The 26,568-nt window shown below is 40.1% G+C and overlaps 1 protein-coding gene across 1 annotated transcript in view; it reads left to right on the top strand.

Moving 5' to 3' along the window:
- The window catches only part of LOC111144434 (CUB and Sushi multiple domains 1), a 1,720,260-nt gene that overhangs the window by 1,507,549 nt on the left and 186,143 nt on the right, over positions 1–26,568 (top strand). The window contains exon 36 of the mRNA XM_022498737.1: positions 4,392–4,496. Coding sequence (XP_022354445.1) covers positions 4,392–4,496 — 105 coding nt within the window. The remainder of the gene's footprint in view (positions 1–4,391; positions 4,497–26,568) is intronic.

Raw genomic sequence — 26,568 nt, 5'->3', positions numbered from 1 at the left:
CGTGTAGCCCCCAGTGCTCACCAGCACAGTGTCTTCCTCAGTACCCATTTCTCCTGTCCCTCACCCCCTCCCTTCTGCAACCCTCAGTTTGTTTCTCAGGATCCAGAATCTCCCATGGCTCGTCTTCTCTCTGATGTCTCCCCTTCAGGTTTCCTCCCCTCCACTCTGGCCCTCCGTGCTAGTCCTCACGTTCCACATGGGAGTGAGACCGTATGATAGGGTCACCCCTCTTTGCAGCACCCCCTATCCGAACTCTCAGTTACTAGGTAGTTTCAACAAGAGTCTCTCTTTATAGGTTTGTGCTAACCAGCCGGGATGGGCTTACGGTTGAAAAACAACTTATGTGTCTGCCTGTCTCTGTCTCAGACTGAGGTCAGACAGCACCTGGGTCAAACCTTCAAACCTCTTTTAAGTATCTCCCATACGACACACGACGACGTGCTCTTACAGCGAATCGTGCTATCACACGTCAGGCCTGAAAAGGCATCACCTCTCAGAGCGGCCCATCTTGACAGCCAGGAAGGTGTTTGGGACACAGACCCCACATCTGTCAGGGACTCCAATTTCCAGAGGAATTTACCTGCACACATAGTTGTGAGTGTGCCCGCACACAGTCAGACACTTGTGAGTATGTCTGCGCACAGTCAGACCAGTGCACACAGTGTTTCGTATTCTTCCCGTTTCTCACTCTCCTCCTTCCAGTCCAGGTGAGGAGCGGTTTGGATTCTGACAGGCCAGAGATGCCCAGGCACATGCTCCATCTGAGTGTGACCCTTGGTAAATGCAGGGAAGGACTCTCAGTGCTAACCCAAGGTCGACAGAAAGTCCAGAATGCATTTGCAGAATGGAGGCAACACACTCATCTGCACTTACGACAGGATATCTTATTGGCACGTTGTTTCTGTCTCCCTGCTCTGGCATTCTTCCTGACCTCGTGCCAGGAGGCAGCCTGGTTTTGCACTTGGTATGGTCTAAAAACAGCAGTTGTCATACCTGGATTCAAGCCTCTCTTGGCTCTGGACTTCCAAACACACAGCTCCCGAAAGCAGAGAGGATGGCAAGGCTCAGGGTGCAAACCGCAACATGGCCAGAAGGAGGGTGAGGAGCTCCCCAGGCCTGCAACCCCTCCAGGGACTCAAGTTTTGGTGGGATCGCTCACGGGGCTGCAGGGAGGTGGCGGGGCCCAGGGCGTGTGGGTCCGACACACTGACAGAGGCTGAGAGCAGTCTGCCAAAGGCAGGCTCTGGACCTTGGAGCTGCTGGAAACCGAGGGCCCCTGTGAGCTCAGGGAATGAGCAGATGTGATGTGAAGAGCGGAAGCCCCGAGTGTTTGGGGCTGTTCACTCTGAGCAGGGAAGGGACCCCCAGTCAGGATGGGGATTGAATTTCCCCGGCCTGTGGGATGAGCCCTCAGAACACATTAAAAGAGTTTAAAAATGTCAATGAAACATGTGTCTTTCATCCATATCTAGAAATGAAATTTACAAGCATTCTTCATTTGTGACGAGCTGGTTTTGTGTGCGGAACAAGGAGAAGGCGGACGAGGGTGTGGGAGGTCCACAGATGCTCATTCCAGCAGCCCAGGCGGGAGCTGAGAGCGATGACAGCTGTGGGCCACAAAGTAGACGCTTCCACAGCTCCGCGGTTCACGGGTGGGTCTCTCTGTCTCTTGTCGTCAGCTGCTGAATGACGCACCGGGCTCTGAGGCTCTGTGCTGACCAGGGGAGGTTCTGCCTGGTGTGTAGCCAGGAAGTAACTGGTGTGTCTGGTGAGGAGGCTTATGGGTTTATCAAGCTGACGAAGATGTATTTACTGCATGCGCTAGTGAGTGACTTGGTGTGAGAAGGGAGGGGAGATTGTTGAAAGAGTAGGACGAGGTAGGAATAATTACTGCATCGTGTTAGCTCAATTTTTAATTTTTGAGGAAACTCCATACTGTTTCCCAGAATGGTTGTGCTGGTTTGGATTCCCACCAACAGTGTAAGAGGGTTCGTTCCCCTTTCTCTGCATCCTTGCCAACCCATGCTTATGGCAGCATGATTTACAACAGCCGAGATACGGAAGCAGCCTGTGGGCCCACGGATGGGTGACTGGATAAAGAAGACGTGGTGTAGACATACGATGGAATATCACTCACCATGACAAAGAATGGCATCTCGCCATTTGCAACAACATGGATGGAGCCAGCTAGTGCTTTGCTGAGGGAAACAAGTCAGTCCGATAAAGACACTTACCGTACGATTTCACTCCTGTGTGGATTCTAAGAAACGAAACAGATGAGCAAATTAAAAAAGAGAGACAAACAAAAAGCAGACTCTTGAATGTAGAGAACATACTGGTGGTCATCACAGGGGCGGGGGTGTGGGCTGGGGAAATGGGTGTTGGGGATTAAGAATGCACTTGTCACTTGTCGGGACAAGCACGGAGTAATGCGTAGAAGTGTTGAGTCATATCGTGCACCTGAAACTAATGTAACACTGTATGTTAATTATAATGGAATGTTAATAAAAAGGTAAAATGGGTTGAAGAGAAACAGGCTACAATTATGGGGACACCTCGAACAGAAAAATCAGTTGTGAAAAAGCAGCTAGAAATACAGACAGTGGTTAGATCATGCAAGGTCTTTAGGCCAAATCAAGGAGGCTGAAATTCCATTCTAAGATCATCACGAATCCATGAGAATTTTAGTATGAAATAATCATAAGTTCATTTTTTAAAAAAATCCTTTCTTCCAACTCCTGAACAGAGAATGAACTCTCTGGGGACAACAGTGGGTTCAGAAAACAGGCCAAGAGAGGGCTGCCCTCCTCGAGCTCATGGGTGCAGGAGGAGGGCACAGGGGTGATGGCGGTGAAGGGGCGGGGGGTGAGCGAGGTGGGGTCTGTGGGCAGGTTGCAGAGGAGCGCAGTGTCACAGAGAAAAGGGCGGCTCTGATGGGGGAGGGAGGAGGTGCTGACATGTTGACCGGCGTGAGGGGCGCAGGAGGCTGGCCAGCGTTTGCAGGCTTGGATTAAGAGTTAGGCTTGGCACAGGCCATCTTCAATTGTCCTTTGGACACCCAGGGACGTGAGGCCCACTGGAATCTCCACCTGGAGCCGTTGACTTAGAGCTGGTGGAGGACACCGGGATCGCTGGAGAGGGAAGGATGATGGAGGAGCTTCCCTCTATGACAATGTTCATCTGTCTTGGATAATTATGAGCTTATCTCCTTATTCTATTATTTGAAATAGTATTTCTTTCTTGACACAGTAGGATCATTTTCAGTGTAGCTTGGTCTAGTAATTTGCTCACACGATGGTGAGTTTGACCCAGCAGGAGTTTCCTTGACTCTCCTCAGTGCTGAGTATGCGTTTGAGAGAGCCAGGCCGTGCAGGCGGCAAAGCATGTGCAGTCGTAGAACACAGAATTTAAAGCGGCTTATCGTTTCCCTATGGAATGCCTCCCACCAGAATACTTTAAAATTCCTATTGTTGGACATTCTTCTTCTCCTCAGCCCCCTCCAGTATCACAGTGTCTTTGTCACTCTTATCCTCAACGTCTGTACATCTCCTACTGACTTGTCGGTCATCACAACACAGGCAGAACATTTTAAGTAAAGACATTATTTGTCATAAACCTGCCTTTTCCTTTTCACACGTGTTTAGTTGGAATCATGTGCCAATCTCAACGGGAACATCATTTAGCATGGCGCACACAAGGAGAGAAGAGAGAGAATGTAGTCAAAAGCAGCGTTTTAGCAGTAATATGTTGGATCAGTCCCCCAGGCTAACTGTCCCCCTCTCTCCTCCCCCCACCCCTGGGCCTCCATAAGACATGCTCATTTAAGTTTTGTCCCTTCTTTGTTCAAGCCAAAATAAGAAAAAACCAAAATGATTGTGTCGTTAAAGGAATGCAGTGTGAGGGGCACCTGGGTGGCTGAGCTGGTTAAGCGTCTGCTGTAGGTTCAGGTCTTGATTGGAGGACCCTGGAGGGAGCCCTGCATCAGGAGCCCTGCTCAGTGGGGAGTCTGCTTCTCACTCTCCCTCTGCTCTCCCCCCGCCATGCTTGTGCGTGCACTCTTTCTCTCTCCCAAATAAATAAATATAATCTTAAAAAAAGAAGAAGAATGCAATGTAAAGCCAGTGCATGGGAAAATGTAAGAATTGGTGAGTTTGTGCACTGAGACGATAGATGTCATGTCAGCTTGAGGAGAACAGAGAACATGTGCCACTTTATGGTATGAGAACAAGAGAAAGGCTCAAAGTACAGAAGGATTAGAGCCAGTACACAGATTACACAGGTAGCCACCAGGCCATAGGGATTTGGAAACTGAAGCAGACACCACATCCGTAGTATAGACGGAAAAGCGAATGCATTTGTCAAATGACTATTCTACTCCCTGTCTCCTGCAGGAACCACAGTCCCAGCCCTTCTGAACAGCACCTCCCACCAGCTCTATCTGCATTTCCAGTCCGATATCAGTGTAGCAGCTGCCGGCTTTCACCTGGAGTACAAAAGTAAGGTCAACTCTTTCTGCGTCCAACTTCCCTTGTTTTACTGAGCGCTTTTCGGAACAAAATGGAAGTCCACGCCCTTACTGCGTAGGAGAATAGTGTTGTTCCAAAACTACAAGTTGCATGAACGTGCATCGTTTAAAATCTTTCTCAGTGCAATATATATTGTAAAAAGCAAAGGAATGAGGACATGCAGATGTTAGTATCTAGAGTAATTGTTGAAAAGCACAAAGCGACACTGTGTGATTCCTGATTTTTCTTTGTGAGTGATAGCAGATGTTCATATTAATATCCCGAAACCTAGAAAATCATAATTTCCCACAGATTATGGTCATAAGGCCTTTCCCCTTATAGCCTCCAAGGCTGTTAGCAGAGGCCCAGCACGGAACCACCACCGAGCCTGCTGCTTTGTGTATTATTCATTTTAATTGGAAGAAGGTATTGCGAAGGAGACGCTAACCTTTTAAAAATGAATGTGCAGATGAGTTAGGAGTCTGATAAATGGGTTGACAAAAGTCAGATTCGCAACTCTTCTTTGGCGTTTGATGATGCAGGTAAACCTTGTAAAAATGAAATAAGAATTTCCAATGAGAGTCAGGTTTATTTTAGGACATGTTTTCAAGCACTGAAAATGCTTAATGTTGATATTCATCATCTTTAATAAGCAGTTGCAAATAAGCAAATACATGGATAAGTTTTAATAAGTGATCTTTTGAATTGAGATAAACAGTTTGTTGAGATGTAAATGCATGCATGTTTTTGAAAGGCCAGATTTCCAGCTGATGATAAATATTCTGAACCAGACACAAACCACGGGGCTGTTTCCCATTTCAGTTAAATTCCCCTACTTATTACAGGCATTTGTATGCAAGTTTATTCCAATTTATTTGAATAGGACTACTTTGGTGACAGTGTAAAATGATGGTGTGGATGTTATTTATGTAGGAAATGTCTGGGAAAAAAATCTGCTACTTTGATACATTTTGTGAACATCTGTAGATAGGAAACTATCAGCCTTATTTATGATAGTGTTAATAAATTCACTAATATTTTTAGCAACGTTAGAACTCAGGAATGTTCTTCTGTCTTTCTCTCAAACTCATCTTGTGGATTTGGGCTTTTTACTCACTTCTTATAAAAAGAGGTGCTCATAAAATAATTCATCCTCAGTTGCTATTATGTACAATTACAACAGCAACAATATAATTATCTACTTTCCACTTTATTCCTAACCAGTATACTTCATTAAAAGAGAAAGACAGATATTTCCCACCAAATCCATTTTGCTTAAATATCCAAGGCCTTTTTCAAATACTTACCGTATTTATTTTTTGGTTGCCCAGACTAATGCTACATTTTCATTTGCTAACCTTTGTTCTGAGGGATTGTTTTCTTGTGCTAACACCATTCTGACCACCTGCCGTCCCCCCATCCCCCGGGTCATTTGTGTCCTCCCAACTTCTTGTATTATTTATAGGCGCTCATTTCCTTCTGATTCCTTGGGCCAGAGTTGAAAATATGTGTCATTTTAAGGGTTTATAGAATTAATCTCATTGAGGCCAACCTTGAAGAGTACAAGGACTGTTGAATTAAGCCGCCAAAAGATTGTTGCATATTTTAATCGGTTGATGTATTTCCACCTACTTAAAATATATACTGTCGATCTGCAAGCCTCTAAATTCAGATTTGTCACTAAAATTGATATTCATGAAATTATAAGAAAAACAATGAAAACACACACTCTATGTGGGTCCTGCTCTGAACATGTTACAGCTACTTATTCACTTGTCCTCCAAAAGCCCTGGATTGAGGGATGCCCAGCACTTAAAGAAGGAAGGACATGGCCCATAGTCGCACTGCTAGTAACCCACGGAACGTGAGACACTTCGTCACAAAGGCCCTTGACTGAACCCTGTGCGAGGATCCCAATTGTCCCGTCATAAAGACAGCATGCACTGCTGTTTTACAAACGACGACCCCAAGGATCATGAGCAGGTCGATGATCCAAGGAAGGTAGAGGAGCTTCTGAATCAGTTTGTCTTTCCCTAAAACCAGAGCTACCATGGCTGATCCACACCTGCTTCTGAATGAGGACTTTGAAGTAAGCACGAGGTCCGGGTAATTATCACAATTCGTTGTTCTAGATGGGCACTGACGGGAACGTCCCAAACAGAAAACAAGCATTATTATTTGAAGGGATGAATTATCAAATTTTACCAGTCACAGAAGCAATTCCAAGAAGGCCTGATCCCATATGTATGACCTGGATTCTCTTGCGTGATCTGAGTAACACTTGAACGATCAGCATCATTGAGTTCTTCCTGCGTTTGCCAGGTCAGCGTCCTTCTGACCTGGATGGGAATGTTGACACAGTTCCACAGTAGGACACAGGTGTCACCCTTGCTCTGGGTTCTTTTCTTCAGAAAAACTACCAAAACAGAACCAAACAAATAGATTTCATGAAACTTTAAAGATGTTTATAGACAATAGTGATACTGGTGGATCCTGAAAATAAGAAAATCTGTGCTAAGGATATGTAGCATATGAACTCGCTCCTAAGGAACAATATGGCGGCAGCTGTCCTTAAACTCAACACGAAAGAGCATAGAATGTTTTATATATAGGAATATCTCTTCTGCATGAGTGTGTGTGTGTGTGTACAATGTATATCAGTATGTCAGTAACCAGGGTTTATTGATTTCAGTGGGATTTGGTGGCAGAAGAGATGATAAGATCGAAGCCATAAGCCATATTGGAACCTTTCTCTGTCTTATATTTTGTTGATTCTCCCCTCTTTTCCTGCCAGCTTTTGGTTTAACTGAATATTTTTATTGCTTCAATTTATCTCCACTATGGGTTGATTAGATAAAACTTAAAAAATGTAATGATCTGCCTAGAGTTTAAAAGATACATCTTTATTATTTTAGCACAGCTTACCTTCAAGTGATATTATGCCCTTTCATGTAAAAGAGACTTACAAGGGTGTATTTCTAATATCTGCTTTCCTTCCATTATGTTATTCATTGCCTTACATTTTATTTTTACAGGCTATAAAGCCCACAAAATATTTTTACTACATTTGGTTTTTACGTTTCTACTACTTTACTACAACAGTGATCTTTTAGAGTAAATAGAAAATAAGAAAAATAAATATCTCATGTTTACCTTTGCTTTTAGCATCTCTGGAGCTCGTTATGTAACTGGGTCAACCCAAATTTCTGTCCAAGGACCGCTCCTTCATCTTTCTTGTAGTGTGGGTCTACTGACGATGAATTCTCCCAGCTTTTGCCTTTTTTTTTTTTAAGTCATTATTTCATCTTCATTTTTGAAAGATACTTTCCAAGTATAGAAGTCTGGGTTGAAAGTTTCTTGTTTTCAGTGTGTTAGATGTCATTCCCTTGTCTTCTCATCTCTTAGTTGATGATGAGAAGTAACTTCTTACTTCCTGCATCTGTAGACATGCGTGTGTTCTTTCTCTCTGGCTTGCTGCAACATTTTATCTTTTATGTTCTATTTTCATCACGTTAATTACTATGTGTCTAGGGCAGAGCGTAAGCGCCCTCTCAATATTCGTCCTGACGTTCTTGATGTACTTGATCTATGCTCTGACATCTTCTGTTGGTCACGAACAAATCTCAGCCACATTGTAATCCCAAATATTGCCGTCAGCCCGTCTCTTTCAGCTTCTGCTGGTACTCCATTACATGTGCGTTAGGCTGTCAGACATTCTTTCACACTTCTTGGCGCTCACTTCTGCTTTATTCACTATTTTCTCCTTGTGTCCTGGTTTGTGTGATTGCTCTTAACCTTTCTTCAGATTCACTAAGTCCTTCCCAGCTGTGTCACATCTACTAACGAGTCCATTAGATGCATTCTTCATCTCTGATATTGTGGGTACTCCCCGACTAAAATTTTCACTTGACTTTTTCTATCCTTATAGTCTCTCTACAATCATCACTCCATCTCTTCATGCATGCCTCCTGCCTCCCTAGATTTTTTAACATATTTCTCATACTTATTTTAATATTCCCATTTAATATCTCCTTTCGGGGCCCCTGGGTGTCTCAGTTGGTTAAGCATCTGTCTTCGGCTCAGGTCATGATCCCAGGGTCCTGGGATCGAGCCCCACATAGGACTCCCTGCTCAGGGGGAGCCTGCTTTTCCTCTCCCACTCTCCTGCTTGTGTTCCTGCTCTCGCTGTTTCTCTCTCTGTCAAATAAATAAATAAAATCTTTAAAAATAAATATCTCCATTCTGGGAGTATGTTCTGCATCTGGCTTTTTTGCTTTATTTCTGGACAAGGGTTTGCTTTTTCTTGCCTCTTTTGTGCGTCTCAAAATGCTTTATTAAGCATGGACACCTTGAGTAGAACGGTGGAGAACGCTTTTCATAATATGTATGCCTGGGAATGGGCACACCACTGCTGGTAAGCTACCGAGTCCCTTTGGGCCCCAGGTGAACTAGTTTGAGTCCTCTTACTCTGCTTGCTTTTGGTTCCCTTCAAGTTCCCCAGATGGTGAGCCACCAGGCACCATGTGCTGAGTTCCAGTGATTTTCTCAGCGTTAGTCCTCCACCTTGGTTTCCGGTCATCTCTAAACAGATTTTCAGAAGATGTGGTCTTCCTCCAAACTCTCTCCCTCCCCAGTAGTAGACTGCCATAACCTGTCACTCCGTGCTGGGTGCATGCCAGCCTCAGGGCTCTGCTGCCGTTCTCTTCCAGGCAGTGCCAGACCCCAGGAGTCTACGTTTAGAGATGACATATGCTCAGCATCCCCAGCCTCCCTCCCAAGGCCTCCAGTTCTACCTGTTGTCAGTCTTCCAAGGGGAACTTCCTGCTTGTCCCCAGGGCTAGGGGACCATAATCTTGGAATCCATAGAGGACATTAAGCCCATGCTGGTTCTCTGGCCACACCCTGGACACAGATCTTTTCCATCCACCCTTCTCTGGCTACAGTGCCTGTCTCATTGGCTGCAAGTGATGGGCTCAGGGCAGCATGTGATGCTTCATGCCTTTCTCTCCATAGAAACACTGTGTGGCGGGGTGGGTGCAGGGGGCTCCCTCCAGGCTCTTGCTGTGCCCCCAACATTGCTCTAAATCACCTGTAGAAGGAACGGCAGACTCCACTCCATCTGGGTCCTTGAGCTGTTTTAGCCCTGGGGTTGGTCTTTGGTGGTTTGCCAAGAGGTTACCTGGTTCGTTTTGTTCTTTCTGAAGTATGAGTGTTGGCTGCCTTTGTCCTGTGTTCTGTCACAGAGACGGCTTCCACGCCCTGTGTCCCCTGGAACGGGCTTCTCTTCTTTGGAATTGCTTTCAGCTAGCTACCTGCAACCTCAGCTCCGGGACGAGTTCAAGGGAAGTTATGACTTTGCAGTTTAGATTTTCTCATTGTTAAACTGAAAACAGTGGTTTACTGTTCAGGTATCTATATTCCTCGTGGAAGTGGAAATCATTTTAGGGGTCTCCCCTTGTTCAAAGATAAATATATAAATATCAAAATTATTTTCTTTAGGTTGACCATGAAGAAGCTTTTCTGGAATGCTCATTTTTAAAAGAAATTGTCTATCTATATCTATCATCCATGCAGCACACACATAATTGTAACATAGTGATAAAGGATTCATCCTAACTATGAAGAAATTCAGAGATATTTACAGATAAATTATACAATTAAATTTAATATTTACTTACATTACAGATAAATTGACAGTGTAAGTCCATCCAATTTAGAAGTTTACCCCATTTAGAAATTTCTTGCATAGAAACTATTTATTCAGATTTTTACGTATACCTCTGTTTACTTAACAATCCTGGTTTTGATGATTAAAATCTCTATGAAGGGGCACCTGAGTGGCTCAGTCAGTTAAACCTCTGGCTCTTGATTTCGCTCAGGTCGTGATCTCAGGGTCTGAAATTGAGCGCCACATCAGGCTGCACATTGAGCATAGAGTCTGCTTAAAGATTCTCTGTCGCTCTGCCCCTCCCCCACTCAAATGCAAGCACATTCTCTTTCTCTAATAAGTAAGTCTTTAAAAAAATCTTCTCTATTAAATAAGACTATTATTGTGTCTCAGCTTATATGTACCTTTGTCTTGCCAAATTGGAAGATATTTTAATTCTAATTCTGCATACGACACCCCATTGAATGCATCTATCCCAGGTTAACCCAATAAGCCCCTGAGTGAATTTGCCCTCTGGTGCAAGGTCACTGCACTTACGCAAGCATCCCCAGGGCTCATGCATGGCATTCAGTCAGAATAGCACCGAGATAACTGCCTGTGTAGAAGTGGATTTATTTCAGTTTTTCTCAGGAGTTTGTGAGGTTTTTTGGTTTTGTTTTTTTGTTTTGTGTTGTGTTTGTTTTTGTTTCTCTTATCAGAACTCACTATTGGGAAGCAAGTGGAGTTAACAAAACATTCCTGAAGTCTGTAAGACCGGACACTTGGCCTCCAGGAGGCAGGGGAGACAGGGAAGCTACTGTGCGGTATATGTTTCAGATATCTTACAACACGTACAGTAAGCCAGCCTTCTTTAAACAGTGACCCAGCTATGAGGAAAAAGAGAAAATTTCTAGAGAAGTAAATTTGCAAACTCTTACATTGTTTGAGTTGAATGTGTCTCCTTTACAAGGCAGGACTAATTGGAGATTTCTTCTTTTTCTCAAATTTTAGCATGTTTTTTTCCTCATAATAACTATAAATCACTGGTTCAAACTCCAGTCTTTGTCAGAATAAATTTATTCTGAATGCGTTTCTGCACTTTTTTGTTTTATGTGAGGCTGTTGTTGTCATAGTGTGTATTTTCCTGGCTCTGGTCCATCGTGGACTTCTCAGTTCGTGGGCCAGAGCCCTAGACGTGGGACAATGGTTTCCACATTGGACCTCATCCATAGCTGTCACTATTCAAAGTGACCATAATTGATATAGTGTATCAGTTGTCAGCTGAAATGATTATTTACCATTATAAAATACATGTAAAATATTTTACTGTTTACTTGATTTGGTTCATAGGTCAATAGTTTTGAAACAGTATTTTCTCTAGAGCACTCTGATATAGTATTATTATTTCAAGTGCGACAAGTTCAAAACTTATTATAGATAACTCATATGTTATATCATTGGTAATTAAGTGTATAGTGGAAAAAAGTATACATAAATGTATAAGACCTCATCAAAAGATACATAGACAAATAATATAAGACTATCTGTTTTTTTAAATGACATATCTGCTTTCGGATATTGGATACAACTTAAAAATATGTATACAAGAAGGAAATTAATAAAGAAATAAAATTTTAAACAGCAACCAAACTAGGGAGGAAGTTATAAATGTACTGACCACCTAGAGTAAACTAGCTATAATTCTAGCATTCAGTGTAGCTTTGAATTTGTGACAATACAAGCAAAAAGGAAATAGAATTTATTGGCTTGATTTTCTTTTTAAAAAGGAAAATGTAGTAATTAATTAAAAGATATAAATTCCTTCGTTGTTCTGTATTCTAAAAGGTACTTAAAATTTGCAAGGGAAGTTGTCTTCAAAACTAGTACCCCCAAACAAATAATACATTATAGGTTAATAAAAATAAGTTAAATATAAAATTTTAAAAATGGTTTACTGGACAATGCAGAAGTGATATTTACATCACAGTCCTATAGCAGTTTTTGATATAATGTTAAGAACATAATATAGTTAAGTGCATTAATTTCCTTCATGTTTATGCTTGTTTTCAGTAAGTACTATATTTTCCTTCTTTCTGTATCCCTTTCAAAACAGGAATTCAGAAAGAACTATCTAAATAAAGACTGAAATTCAGGAAAATGCACTGAGCTTTTTGCAATCAAAAGTACTATGTGCTTTTAATTGGATACTATTACAATTGAATATTGACAACTTCGATTAGCCCTCTGTGATTACAAAGATCCTTATAAATATGTGAAAAGTATTGATGACTATTTTAATGTCACTTTAATCTTACATTAATGCTATTAAGTTTTCTCAATTTGAATGATGGACATGAGTGAAACTACAAGAAATGAGAGATTGAACAAGACAGAGCGTCAGTTCTACCCTGGGTGTGTTTACAGAGATTTCTTTCTGCATACCCAGAGATTAGAGCTCACTGCTTCCCACCAAGTGAACGTTTTGTAAACCAGTACTCATTCAATGTATAATGAAGTTGTCCTCTTAATTACTTCATGTTAAGCCCCCTTTTGTGTTTATTTCTATATTGATCACTTGTTGATCCATAATTTTTTTTCTAAATGTTCTTACTCCATAGAATCTCCTGAGACCCTCAGCTAATTTTTAGTTTGGCAAACAAAGAATGCCTCCCTGAATCCTATAAAAACTGCTTTCAGTCAGGGCAATTGATAATTATTCCTGTCTTCCTTGTTTTCTGTTAAGTTCTAACTGGACCAAGGAGCACAGAAGTATTCAAAGTACAGTTTGCCCTTGAGCAATGTGGGGGGGTGCCAACCCCTGAGTAGTTGAAACCTTCGTGTCACCTTCAACTCCCCCAACACTTAATTAATTGCCTACCATTGACCAGAAACCTTACCAGTAGCGTACGCAGTCAATTAAGTCATCTTTTGCCTGTCATATGTATCATGTGCTACATTGTTACAGCACAGTAAGCTAGAGAATAGAAGATGTTATTTAAAAACTCACCAGGAAACAAATATATATTTCTAGTACTGTGCTGCATTTTTGTTTTTTTTTTTTTAATCTTCATGTAAGGGGCGCCTGCGTGGCTCAGTGGGTTAAAGCCGCTGCCTTCAGCTCAGGTCATGATCTCAGGGTCCTGGGATCAAGCCCCGCATCGGGCTCTCTGCTCAGGAGGGAGCCTGCTTCCCCCCACCCCCCGCCTGCCTCTCTGCCAACTTGTGATCTCTATCAAATGAATAAATAAAATCTTAAATAAATAAATAAATAAATAAATCTTCATGTAAGTAGACCCACCAAGTTCAAACCCATGTCGTTCAAAGGTCAACTGTGTTATAAATCCTGGCTTTTACATCACAGAGAATTCCAGAATTCCAGAGATCCCCCCCCCCCCAAAAAATTGAAATCTCTCTTAGGAGATTATTTCAGGCATGCAACATTACCGTAACTTGGTTTGGTGACAGGAGAATTCCAGCTTTATTTGGAGTTGAATGTAACACACACAAAATGGATGACAAGTGAGTGCGTTCTTCCCACCTGTGATATGTGAGCATTTTTATGAGTATTACATTTAAGTGAAAGGCGCAACAGGCATGACTTAATCTCATGGTTCTTCAGTTGACACATAAGTGATTGAAAGCAAGTTTCCCTGTAGTCTTTGGAATCTCAGGCATGATATCTGCGAAGTGGCGGGGTGGGCGGCTAGGACGGAAGGCTTATCCTGCAGTTACATCTGGGAGCCTCGCCTGCTGTTCCCATGCGTCTCTAAGACGTGTGTCTTCGCATGATGTGCATTCGTCAGCGGGCCTGCTGGTGGCTGCTTGAGAGACTCAGCAGTCACTAAGTCAACGAGGCTGCCACTCCTGCTGCTCATGACTAAGACAGTTGCCCACACAGAAAGGAACCCGGTTTCAAACTAACAGTTGTCATTTGGTGCATCTGCCCCTGTGACTCATTTGAGATTACTTTTAGGTTTGATGGTTCTCCATTTGGAGTGGCTTTCACAGAACATGCAGGTTTGCCTTAATTTCATCTCTAGGGGATAATTGCCCCTCCCCCCCAATCGTGTTCCTCCTAAAGTAGACAGTGGGCATCCCCGCATCCATCATGAATTATTCCAGCATCTCTTAGATCCTCTGCTCTGTCCTCCAGGCATTGCAGACAGGGTCATGAGGAGGCGAGCAGACATGGTCTCTGCTCAGGTAGAATTTGAATTCTAGTGGTGGGCGTCGTGCACCAGAAAACCAGAGTTCGTGCTGGTTACAGACTGTGCTAAGCACCTCGAGGAAAATAAACAGAGTTCTGACGTGTAAGATGACTTCAGTGCTGCACTAGACTGAGAATCTTTCTTGAAGGAAAGATGGAAGAATGGGCAGGAGTCAGCCACAGAAGAACACTGAAGGAGAAGCAGTGCAATTACAGGAACCTGTCATGGCGGGGTCTGTTGGAGTGTGATCACTTTCATCAAGTCCTGTCCTGTTGAAGGGAGTCTGTGAGTGCTACGGAAAAGTAAATTGGTTGAGCCACAGTGGGTTTCTGAGTCCAACTCTAGGAACATTATATGGGAAGCAGTTATCAGATATCAAACTAGCATTATGCCATATAATGGGTCAATCTAGACTTTTTGTCCTTACAGAACAGATATTTCAATAGAGTCCCACCTACAAACGTGCATTGCTTTGTTGAAAACTTGTGGCCACTTGAAAACTATGAGTATTCTATTTTTTAATCATTCATTTGGTTTTAGGATCTTCTTACTCAAAGCTTAAAACTCAGGATGTTACATTATCAAACTCATCCCTTGGATGTAAAAACTTAAAAGAGTTCTCTGTTCTTTTGCCAGTATGGCAAATTTTCCATGTTGAGTAACTGAGGAAGAAAGATGCTGGAATTTGAATAAGTAATGACTAGTGGCACAGGGACTTAGCCAGCCTTGGCTAATCATTCATGAGAAGCCCCGTCCTATCACATTTTGTATCAAAGCTCTAGACACAGGAGAGTGGACTTCAGTCATGTAAATGACTAAAGTGAGAAGAGTTCTGAATGTCATAAAAAGAAGAAGTTTTGGAAGGGGAAATGACATGAGGCTGTTTCTCACTCCCCAAACTATGAGATTCCCTCCACCTGTTCACCAGATTTGTCTATTCTTGATGTCCTGTTTAATAAATAAAAATGAAGCACAACTTCCTTTCCGAGCGGGCTTTCGTCAAGTTCCTCCGTGGAGTCATGCGTGACTTCATACCAGATGCATAATCAGCAAGGAAGCCCCTTACAGTCCTTCCTCCTCAGGTCGCTGATGTGTTTTCCAGTTAAAAACATGCATTTCCCTCAATCTCGACATTCCTCTCATTCTTCACATTGGTCACTTTCCACCGGTCCTTCCGTTTCTGTTCCTTTCTGTCCCAGTGCCATCATGCTCAGGTTTACGCCCAAATGTCTCTTTGATCAAACGTCACCCCCTGCCAAAAGTCCTTCAGTGGCTCGACATTTCCTCACTCCTTATCTAGGCATCTCTGCCTAATGCGTCAGCTGGTTTTATCACCCACTGTTGTCCCTCAAGCCATTTCATTCAGCCAGTTACAGTCCAACAAACACGTTGTATAAATTACCATTTTCCCGGGAGTGTTTCCCCACTTCTCCTCCCCCACGACCTCTCCCCCACTTCTCTCTGCCTTTCTGAATCCCACCTGTCCTTCAGGAGCCGCTCAGCCTGCTGCCCACACCGTGTCAATCCGTGTTCATCTCTCTGACCTCTGTTTTTTATCAGCATTGATTATCCACATGCTTCAATTACAATGCTTTTTTCTTTGTATTATTGGTCTTTATGGCCTTTAAACCCAATTAGACTGTTAGTTCTTTGGGATCCCGGGAAATATTACTCTTCTTCCACACCTCCTTTCTTTAATCTCTGTATAGGACTTAATAAATTCTGTTGGCTCACTTGTTTGTTTTCACGTGATTTAATTATGAGGTGATAATGTCCAGATAGGGGAAGAGAAAAAACTTAAAGAGATAAGGGATAGAATGGTGGCCATATCTGGTTTTTGATAGTCCATTTGAAATGAAAATTATATAATTCACTCTTCTGGGTGAACAATTTTTTTTATCTTTACATATTTATGAAAGGTTTTGTATTTTCTACAGATGCACATGACGCATGGTTTTCTTAAAAATTCTATTGAGTGAGGCCCTGCTGGTTCTTGGAGACACACGGTCACTCTCTGTAAGGCGTCTTCCCAAAGAAGGAGAGGGTTGAAGACAAGGGTATTGAAATGCAGTGTAGCCGGTGCTACGGGAGGGTAAGCTACGAGTTAGAGGGCGTTGTCCAAACCATGTTGTGTATCTCAGTCTAGACCTGACATACTTATCCCCACACCTGCTTATTTTTTATTGTGGTAAAAAACACATACCCTAAAACTGACAATCTTCACCATTTTTAAATGTGTGGTTCTGTAGTGTTAAACAGATTCGCATTATTGTGCAACAGATCTCTAGGACTTTGTCATCTAGCAGATCTTATACGATAAACACTAATTCCCCTTCTCCCCTCCCTCCAGCCCTTGGCAACCCCATTTCTGTCTTCTGTTTCTGTGATTCTGACTGTTTTAGATATAGCGGCATCATACATTATTTGTTGTTTTGTGACTGGCTTATTGTCTTCAAGGTTCCATCCATATTTTAGCCTGTGACATGATTTCCTTTTGTTAAGGCTAAATGATACTTCATTTTATGTATACACTACACTTTCTCCTGTCGGTGGACAGTTTGGTTGTTTTCACTTTCTGGATATTGTGAATAATGCTGTAAGTGAGTGCACAAATATTTCTTTGAGTTTTTCTTTGAAATACTTTGGATATATACCCGAAAGTGAGGTTGCTTGACCATATAGCTCAGTTTGCTCTCTTTTTCTAGTTCCTTGAGGTGTAGAGTAAGATTATTTATTCAAGATCTTCCTTCTTTTTTAAAGTAACCATTTACTGCTATAAATTTCCCTCTTAGTCCTGCTTTTACTGCATCCCAGAAGTTGTTGGTCTGTCACATTTTTGTTTTCATGCATCCAGATATTTTTTAAATTCTCTTGTTATTTGGCCTTTGTCTTATTGAATTTAAGATTTTGATTAATTTTCACAAATTTGTGGAAATTTCTGTTTTCCCTCTGCTATTGAATTCCAGTTTCATTCAATTATGGTCAGAGAAGATACTTTGTATAATTTCAGTCTTTTTAAATATGGTTAAGATTTATTTTGTGACAGAACATTTGCCTTACCTTTGAAGATGTTCCTTATATACTTGAGATGAATTTGAATTTTGACTTTTTGGGTGGAGTATTCTGTAAATATCTGTGAGGCCTGCTTGGTCTTTAGTGTTGTTCAGGTCTTCTCCTTCCTTATTGATCATATGCCTGGTGGTTTTATCCCTAAGTTAAAATGGGGTATTGAAAGCTTTCAGTATTATTTTGCTGTGTCTGTTTCTTCCTTCCATTCTGTCAATGCTTGCTTCAAACATTTGGGAATCCTAATGTTATATATAACATTATATATAATATATATTACAATAATTATTATCATATAATAATTATTACATCTTCTCGGTGAATTGATCCTTTTCTCATTATATAATGCCTATCTTTGTCTCTTATGCAATTTTTATCTCAAAATCTATCTTGTCTCTTGTAAGTGTGGCCACTTTGATCTCTTTAGTTTCCTATTTTTATGGGATATCTTCTCATCCTTTCTCTTTTAGCTTATGCATGTTCTGAGATCTAAAGTGAGTGTTTTGTAGACAGCATATAACTGGGTCTTGTTTATTTTTTATCATTTTGCCAATCTGTGTCTTTTAATTATTTATTTAATTCATTTACATTTAGAGTAATCACTGATTAGGAACAGCTTGCTTTTGCTATTTTATTCGTTTCTTTTCGAAATGTCTTATAGCTTTTGTGCCCTTCTTTTCCTTTCTTGTTGACTTTTGTGTTTTGCTGATATTTTTGTAATGATATGTCATCATTTCTCATTTCAATTTGTGTGTATTATAAAGACACTTTCTTTGAATATACCATTGAAATTACATAAAACTTCTTAAATAATGATTTTCAACTAATAGTAACTTCCATCACATATAAAAATTCTATTCCTTTATGTTTGTTCTTCTTGCCCTCTTTATTGACGACACAAATTTCCCTTTTATATTTCATATCCATTAACATAAATTTAAAATTACTTTCTATGTTTTTGTTTTAAAAATTTTTAAGCAGATTTAAAAGTAATTTATGTAACTAAATATCAATACTACAGAATTCTATAGTTTTTACATATTTACTTCTATTAGAGAGTTTTAAAATTTTGCATGGTTTTCTATACCATCTGATTCCATTTAACCAACAAGATTTCTGATGAGAAATCCACTGGTAGTCTGATAAGAGGTTCCTTGAACATTACATTTTTTTTTCTATTGCCATTTTCAAGAAAAAAAAAATGTTTTCTTTTTGCATTTTTATCTGTGATGGTTTGATTATGGTGTGCCTCAATATAGGTTTCTTTAGATTTATCCTGGTTGGACTTCTTTGAGCTTCTTTAATTGGTATGTCCATTTCTTTCCTCAGTTTAGGGCAGTTTTCAGCCACTGTTTCTTCAAATAGACCCTCTGCCTTCCTTTCTCTTTTTTTCTACCTCTGGGATATCCATAAGGCATATATTGTTCTGCTGGGTGGTCTTCTGCAATTCCCTTAAGCTTTATCCATTTTTTTGCCTTTTATTCTCCACTGACTTGATAATTTCAAATGACTGATCTTCTTCAAGGTTGCTATTTCTTTCTTCTGCTGGATTAAGTCTAATGTTGGTCTTCTCTAATGGGTTTGTCAATTCAGTTATTGGATTCTTTAGTTTAAAATTTCTGTTTGGTCCTTCTTCATGGTCTTTTTGTTGATGTTTTTACTTTGTTCATGTATCCTTTTCTTGATTGAGGTGAGTGGTTTATCTGTTCTCCTATAATTCATTGAGCAGTCCAATGAGAGTAATTTTGAGTTCTATGGTAATTCATATTTCCATTTCCTTAGGGTAAATTTCTAAAGATTTAATTTGACCCTTTGACTGGGCCATTTCCCCCTATTTCTTTGTATGCTGTTTTACCTTCTTTTGCAACAATGGCTTTTTAAGCATCAGCTGCCTCTCCCAGTCTCTACAGTTTGGTTTTACAGAGGGGAGACTTTCACCAGTTGGCCCAACTGGAGATTCTGTAGAATGCTCAAGCCTTTTCTGAGATTAAAACCTCTCTGGGCTTGTGCATGCATCAGGAGAGGTTTCCCGGTTGCTAATCAGGAGCTTCCCCTTAGATCTGCCTGCTGCTGTGGACTCTTTGTAGTTGAGCCCCCCTTTTGGTCCTATCCACCAGATTGTAGGTTCCAGTGTGGGTCAGACCATGTTTACTACCTTTGTTCTGAGTCACCAACCTTGCTTTTCTTCCTAACAGCCCTTGTATTCAAGCAAGAGAGAGACCAGTTCCTTGGACGGCTCTCTAAAAAGTCAGAACATTGGATATATATCTCACTGTTCTCTCTCCCTTCACAGGAAGAAATCAAGATTTGTGCCTACTATGTTGTGGAGAGAATCTCTGGCCATGAATTTTCCAACCAACTTCAATGCAGTTGGCTTTTGATTCCCTAGGGTTCAGGAACCTTTTAATTGGTTTCTATATTTCTTCCAAGGGCAATTTGTCTGTATTTTTGTTAAGTTGGTATCTCCATCAGGGAAGGAAGGTCTAAGGTTTCCTATTTTGCCATCTTATGACATCACTCCTAGACTTGATGCATTTTTTTTTTTTTTAGTAAGAGTTAAACAGTTCAAGGACTAGTTAAATCAACCCTCATCATTCAAAGAGCAGAGAATACTTTTAAAAATATGTTCCTTTACTTTATTATTGTGCTACCAATTTCTTAGTCAGCTAACAAATAGTATGTTTGGCCTGAATGTTTGTACACAGTTGTAGATTTTTGTTTTGTTTTGTTTTCAAAGATACACTTAGATTTGAGTTTTTGAAACCATGCTAAAGTAAAATCCAACATATTAAATTATATCACATTTGTCATTATATGAATATGGTTTATTTGCAGACTTCTGGCAGTACAGATATTTTATTATTTAAGAATGTTCATATTAGTCTTTAATGTTTCCTCAAGTCTCTATAATAATAAATACCACAAATTTATGTTTACAATGATCAGATATCTTTATGAAAGTGTTTAGTGTTATACCTTAAGGATATGATAGAATACTATTAAACATGGTTTAGCAGTATCTTTTTGTAAAGGGCCAGAGAAAATATATTCAGCTTAAGGACTAAAGAAAGCGGTCAGTACAGGAAGAAATGAGCATGACCAGGTTTGGCTCAAGGGAAATTGTTTGCTAAATCATGTTATAAAACATAAAACCAAGAAAAAGATATTAAAATTATCAGTATATTTTACTAAAAATATATTTTTTGTAAATTTCCTTGATTCAATCAGCTAATGTGATGATTTGCCCTATTAAGTCTTAATAATTTCGATTAAATCTGAGTATTTTATATTTGCTTTTTTTAAAAAGAAAAGCAAAAACACATGAGCATAAATACATGTGTTACATATGCATATGTATACATATAGTCACATGTACAAATGCCTGTTTTATTTGATAAGTATTACCATTAGTCTATCTGATATATAAATTAAACAATCCAGGATACTTTAAGAAATTATTATCATTGTTATAATTTTAAACACATAATTTACCTTTTATTCAGAAACCCTGGGAACGCTAATAAATGCACATACCATTACATTATGTTTGTGTAATTGTTCAAGTGTAAGGCTCGACATTTAAAAATTTCAACTACATTTAATGTTCTAAGTTTTCTGAGGTATATGTGTGTCTGGTACATTTATAAGTGGGAAAATTTTCTTTCATTTGTAGTAAATATCGCTCTGGCAAAGAAGCCTGATACAATCATGGCTTCAGTGATCGTTCTCATCATGAAGGAAAGGATAAAATTTCAGGCATCCGCAAATTACTGAGGTCCTATATAAGACAAGATGGTTCTCTTTTTACACCAGTGAGAGGAGGTTTAGCAATATGTCACTAGGAAGAGTTAACCTGTTCATTCTTATTTATGAGAGACAGGTGAAGTGCAATCTGTTTCACAGCATTTGTTCTTTATTAATAGGAAATAAGAGAACACATTATTTAGCAGCCAAAATATTTTTAGCTATTAATTGTGGTCATTTTGCAATAATTTACTATCCTTTTATCCATTTATCAATTCGACATAAGTATCTATGCTTCTTCCAGGCCATGTGCTAAATGTGTGTGATGCACACACTGTCTTAGCTCTGGATGCTCAAGCAACAACATTTGCTTCTCACTGTTCTAGAAGGCTTGAGGCCCAAGACCCAGGTGCTGGCGTATTTGGTTCCTGATGACAGTCTGCTTCCTGGCTTGTAGACAGCACCTTCTCAGTGTGTGCTCACAGGGCCTTTCCTGGTGTATGTGTCTGGAGAGAGAGAGATCTCTCCTTCCCTTCTCATAAGGACACTAATCCCATCATGAGGGTCTCACCCTCATAAATTTATGTAAATCTAATGATCTCCCAAAGACCTTACCTCCAAAAACCACCATGGGGATTAGAGCTTCAATATATGCATTTTTGGGGAAGGAGGGACACACAGGCATCCTGCCTATAGTACTGATGAAAGAGAAGGAACCACTTTGCGTTCTCCTGGAGCCTATAGTTTAATTAGGAAAACTGAGCAATGTGATGGTCCAGGAACAATTTTAACAGAGCTCTGCTGTGTGGTGGTGGCACGCATAATTCACTGATAGAAGGCAGAGTGGGTATAGCCCGGCCATTTCCTGGTCTTGTGAACTTGGAGCAATTGTGTACCCTCTCCCCATGAATGAGGATATTGGACAAGATCAGTGTTTCTCAGAGTGTTCTGCAGGACCCTCCTGTCCTGTGTTATCCATGCGTAGTATGCAGACCAAAATGGTCCTGTAATACATTTCGGAAATCCTTCAAATAAAGTTGAAGCAGATTCATCTCTGTAGGATTTCTCTGCGCCTTTTATATGCTATAATACTTTCAAATCTCCAAGAGAGGTACAATATTCTATTTCCCCCAAATTTATGCTATGACATCTCTTGACACTGGACACACAATCCCTTTTGCTTTGAAGATTCCTTATGATCTACTAAGTGGGAAGAATAAAGAAAGCATTTATTACATGGACTTAACATGCCCACAGTTTACAGATGAAAGAAAATATTTTTAGCTCCACATACATGCTGAATTCTTAGACACTGATTAATTTATTTTTTTAAGATTTTCTTATTTATTTGTCAGACAGAGTACAAGTAGGGGGAGCAGCAGGTAGACAGAGAAGCAGGCTTCCTGCTGAGCAAGGAGCCCTCCGTGGACTCGATCCCAGGACCCTGGAATCATGACCTGAGCCGAAAGCAACCACTTTAAACAGACTGAGCCACCAGGGCATCCCCGCACAATGATTTAAAAAGTGGTTTCTTTTCTTTACTTCAGATGCTGTGTTATTAATTATGGAGGTTTCTCTATACACATTGTTGTCATGGAGATGTATGGACTCATAAAACAATGTAATCTAGAAGTCTGAGTTACAGGCTGACACTTGTTACGTTTATGCCTGTGTGATCATGACATCTGACATTTCGTTCATGGATTGTCAACCTCCCATGGCATCTCCCTAAATGAAATTGGGATGTCTTTATTCTCCTATTTTCCAACACAGTGTCTGACCTTTAATGCAAGTTTTGATTGATGGGTTTAGAGACTCAGCAACACTTCTGTGTTAAGGTATTCAAACCTGTCTGCACAGGAAGAAAGATTTTTATCTGCTAGTTTTGTGTGAATGGATGGTTATTATTAATTAGTCACAAAATAATGGGCTCAACACTTTCTTTTTTCTTTTCAAAATTAAGGAATAGCCTATGTGTCCCTATAGTGCTTATGATGACCTCCCCATGTATTTAATAAAGCTTATATATCTGCACATGTTCTTTGACCTCTGTGCCCTTGTGAGCTACCCCAGCTCTAGGGGTCTCACTATCCAGCTCCGCTTTCCTCTCTCTGTAGTTTTTATCTTGATCATTGTTTTGAGCCGTGCGGCTAGAATGACATGCCTTTTTTTTTTTTTTTTTAATTTGTGGTCTTTGAAAAGCCTACATAACGCTAGTCAAAATGAGGACAATGCTAAGTTGACAAAAACCGCTCAGAGTTGTCTCATCGGTATCTACACAGGCTCACATTTTCTGCTCCCAACATGGCATGTCTATCATGAATCTCAAAATTATTTTCTTTCTCAAGATTTAAGCAAACCATCTCTGAATTTTACCTAATGAACTTAGGATACTGTAATACCTTCTGGAGAACCGATGAGGCTGTTTGTCGTAGTCTGGTTCATAACATCCACATTTCACGTTCAGTGGCAGGTAAAACCATTAAGCTGTGGGTTTGGTCAAACTAGGTTACTTATCTTTTTAACGGCTTTGTTTTATATTCTTTGCCTTCACAGACTAGACTCGTGGGGAAATAAAGACTTTTTTAGCTACCATCTAAATCTAATCCCAACTTTATAAATCCATACATTTCAAAATGTCCAAATTTTTACATAAAATATTTATCCCTCTTTCATTACTTGTTTAGAACAATAGATCTAAATCTTCAGAACACTCAACAATTACCCTCTCATTATCATGTTTAATCAGGATACCTCATGGTTCAGAATCAAGGGGCTTTGAGTCACCTTTTAAAGAAACCTAGCTAGGGACACTTGGGTGACTTAAGGGGGTTAAGCCTCTGCCTTCGGCTCAGGTCATGATCTCAGGGTCCTGGGATCAAGCCCTGCATCGGGCTCTCTGCTCGACAGGGAGCCTGCATCCCCCTCTCTCTCTGCCTGCCTCTCTGCCTACTTGTGATCTCTCTCTCTGTCAAATAAATAAATAAAATCTTTAAAAAATTTTTGAAAAAAAAAAAACCTCGCTGTATAGCATCTGCTACATTGTCATCTATAGCACAGAATGTAAATATGCCATACTTTGAAAAAATTAGAAATCTTCTAAATCTTCTAAAAACTTCTGCTTACAATATTACAATAAACTCTACCAGATGTCTGTCCTTTTGGAAAATTAATTTAAAATTTTTCTGCCAAATGGTTTTGTGTCACAGCTTGATTTTAGAGAAGTTCTCTCTTTCTTTTTCTTTCTTTCTTTTTTTTTTTTTTTTCTGTATGTCTTCCAACATGTCTCATTTTGTGTCTAAATCACTATCTTTTAGTTGACTGGCTTTACAACTATACCTGTCACTTAGGTGATAGACCACCCATGATTTAACATTAAAAATCAGTTTTGTTCCAACAACATTCTTCTAAAACTGTTCTCTTTTTAGGTGCTTTAAAAAGTGATGGACACACATATGGACTTAAACTGACTGTCCTTCCAGCTCCTGTTTACTTCCCTGCCTTTTTCTTCTCCTATCTTCCTTATCTCATGCTTTGATTACCATAATGATTAAATGCAAATAGTCTGCCCATTCTCTGTATCAAAAATTCTTCAGTATACCTCCTCCTGTCCCCTGGCGGTCAGAAAGTTCATTGTTCTACCTTCTAAGGTAGAACTTGTTACCCTACATCATTCCCGGCATTTCTGGGGCTGCCCTGTCTCATTCCCGGTCTTTCTGTGTTGGGTCCATAATGCACTTGGTTGCCGTTTCTCTAGAGGGTGCTACCGGGATTCTGTAGATCACAGGAGATGGTGGGCCTCTGCGGTGCTAGCACACGTCCGTCTGGGACAGAACTTCAAACTGAGCTGGTTTGGGGATCTGAACCTGCCACACCTTTAATTCTCCCCTCTGCTAGAGTCATGGTTCTCTCAGCCCAAAAATAAAACTCTTCCACTCATGGCCTAAATCCACTATTTTCACGGTGACTTGACTCAGCGTTGCTGGAGGCATTGCATGGTTAGGAGAGAGACGTGTTGTCTGGAACATACTTGGGCTCTGGTCCAGGATAGCTCAATAAATATTCCTGGATGATCACATCAATCACCTAATTACTTATCTCTGGGTAATATATGTAGATGCTATTACTAGAAAATGTCCCTAGAGACACCAGATATCTTTGTGCTGTTAGCTCCTCCCATATACCAGATACCTAGTGACACTGAAGAGTGAGGGGCCGATGTTTCTCTCTACACAAGTATCTGGGTCTGCATATAATGGCTTCCTGAGTCATCAGATCAAACACTGATTAAAACGACTTTATGTATGCTTTTAATTTATTCAGAAACTGTATTATAATTCCTGTAGGTACAAGTAAATGCAAGTTATTTTTTCCAGAGGATGAATGGGATTTACACATAGAATTTAAGGAAGGAGAAAATTAAAATAAATTAACATATAATACATACATATCAATCACCATGTAGTAAATAAACACAGTAGGTAAAAGCCTATTATATCTGATTAGTAAAGGGATGGTTTTGAATGGTTTTGAATTACTTGTTGCATTTTTTTAAATTTCAAAATATGTTATCAGGTTTTTGTTTTTTTTTTTTAACATTTGGGGGTTACTGATAGTCTTTGGTCTCTGTGTGCACTTGACGTATACCAAAATGATGATGTGATATCACCACAAATTAGCTTGTTAGATTTTCTGGTTGTAATTAAATTCATACGAAAGACAATTTAACTATTTTTTTCAGGGTCAGATAAAAATGTAGTGACAGGTGGCAGGTGATCTTGCTACACTGTGATAGGAGAAAGGGTAAAATTTAAATGCAATATGTATTCTAGAGTTAAGAAAGAGATACATTAGACTTATGCCTACAAAACAAGATAAAGTACTAAGGGTTGTATTTTTCCATATTTAGCAATTTTATCATATAAATATAAAGACTCAATTATCTTGAAATTTTGTGCTGGGAATAAAAAAAAAAAAAACATTGCCACTTCATGCATATGGTGTTGTATACTTTTAAATAAATAGCCATTTAGGAAAGAAATGATCCCAATAGAAAAACTCTATGATACACTTCAAACCTGCTCATCCCAGATAAAAATCAATGTGTTCCAAGGATTGAAATTATCCAGTGAGCTTAGGAACCGGGGGTGTCCATTCTGATGCAGATTCTGTAGCATGGTGCTCTCGAATGAACAATCACACCGTTGATGAAAAAACGAAGATGCTTCTCTCTTTGCTTCATCTCAGCTTTGGGGGGAAAGTGAGTCAAACTGGTGATTCTCCAACTTTAATGTGCAAGAATCCTTAGGGGGCGTTGGCAAGATCATTCTGATTCTGAGCTAGGGCCACAGGTGTGTGTCTTGTCAGGTTCTCATGCCAGGCTTTGGAGAGCAGGGAA

This window comes from Enhydra lutris, unplaced genomic scaffold, assembly GCF_002288905.1.
Source record: "Enhydra lutris kenyoni isolate GAN:26980312 unplaced genomic scaffold, ASM228890v2 scaffoldscaffold11, whole genome shotgun sequence".
Classification (NCBI taxonomy): Eukaryota; Metazoa; Chordata; class Mammalia; order Carnivora; family Mustelidae; genus Enhydra; species Enhydra lutris.
Note: the sequence above shows the minus strand (reverse complement) of the source record. Positions and strands in the feature narration are given on the sequence as shown.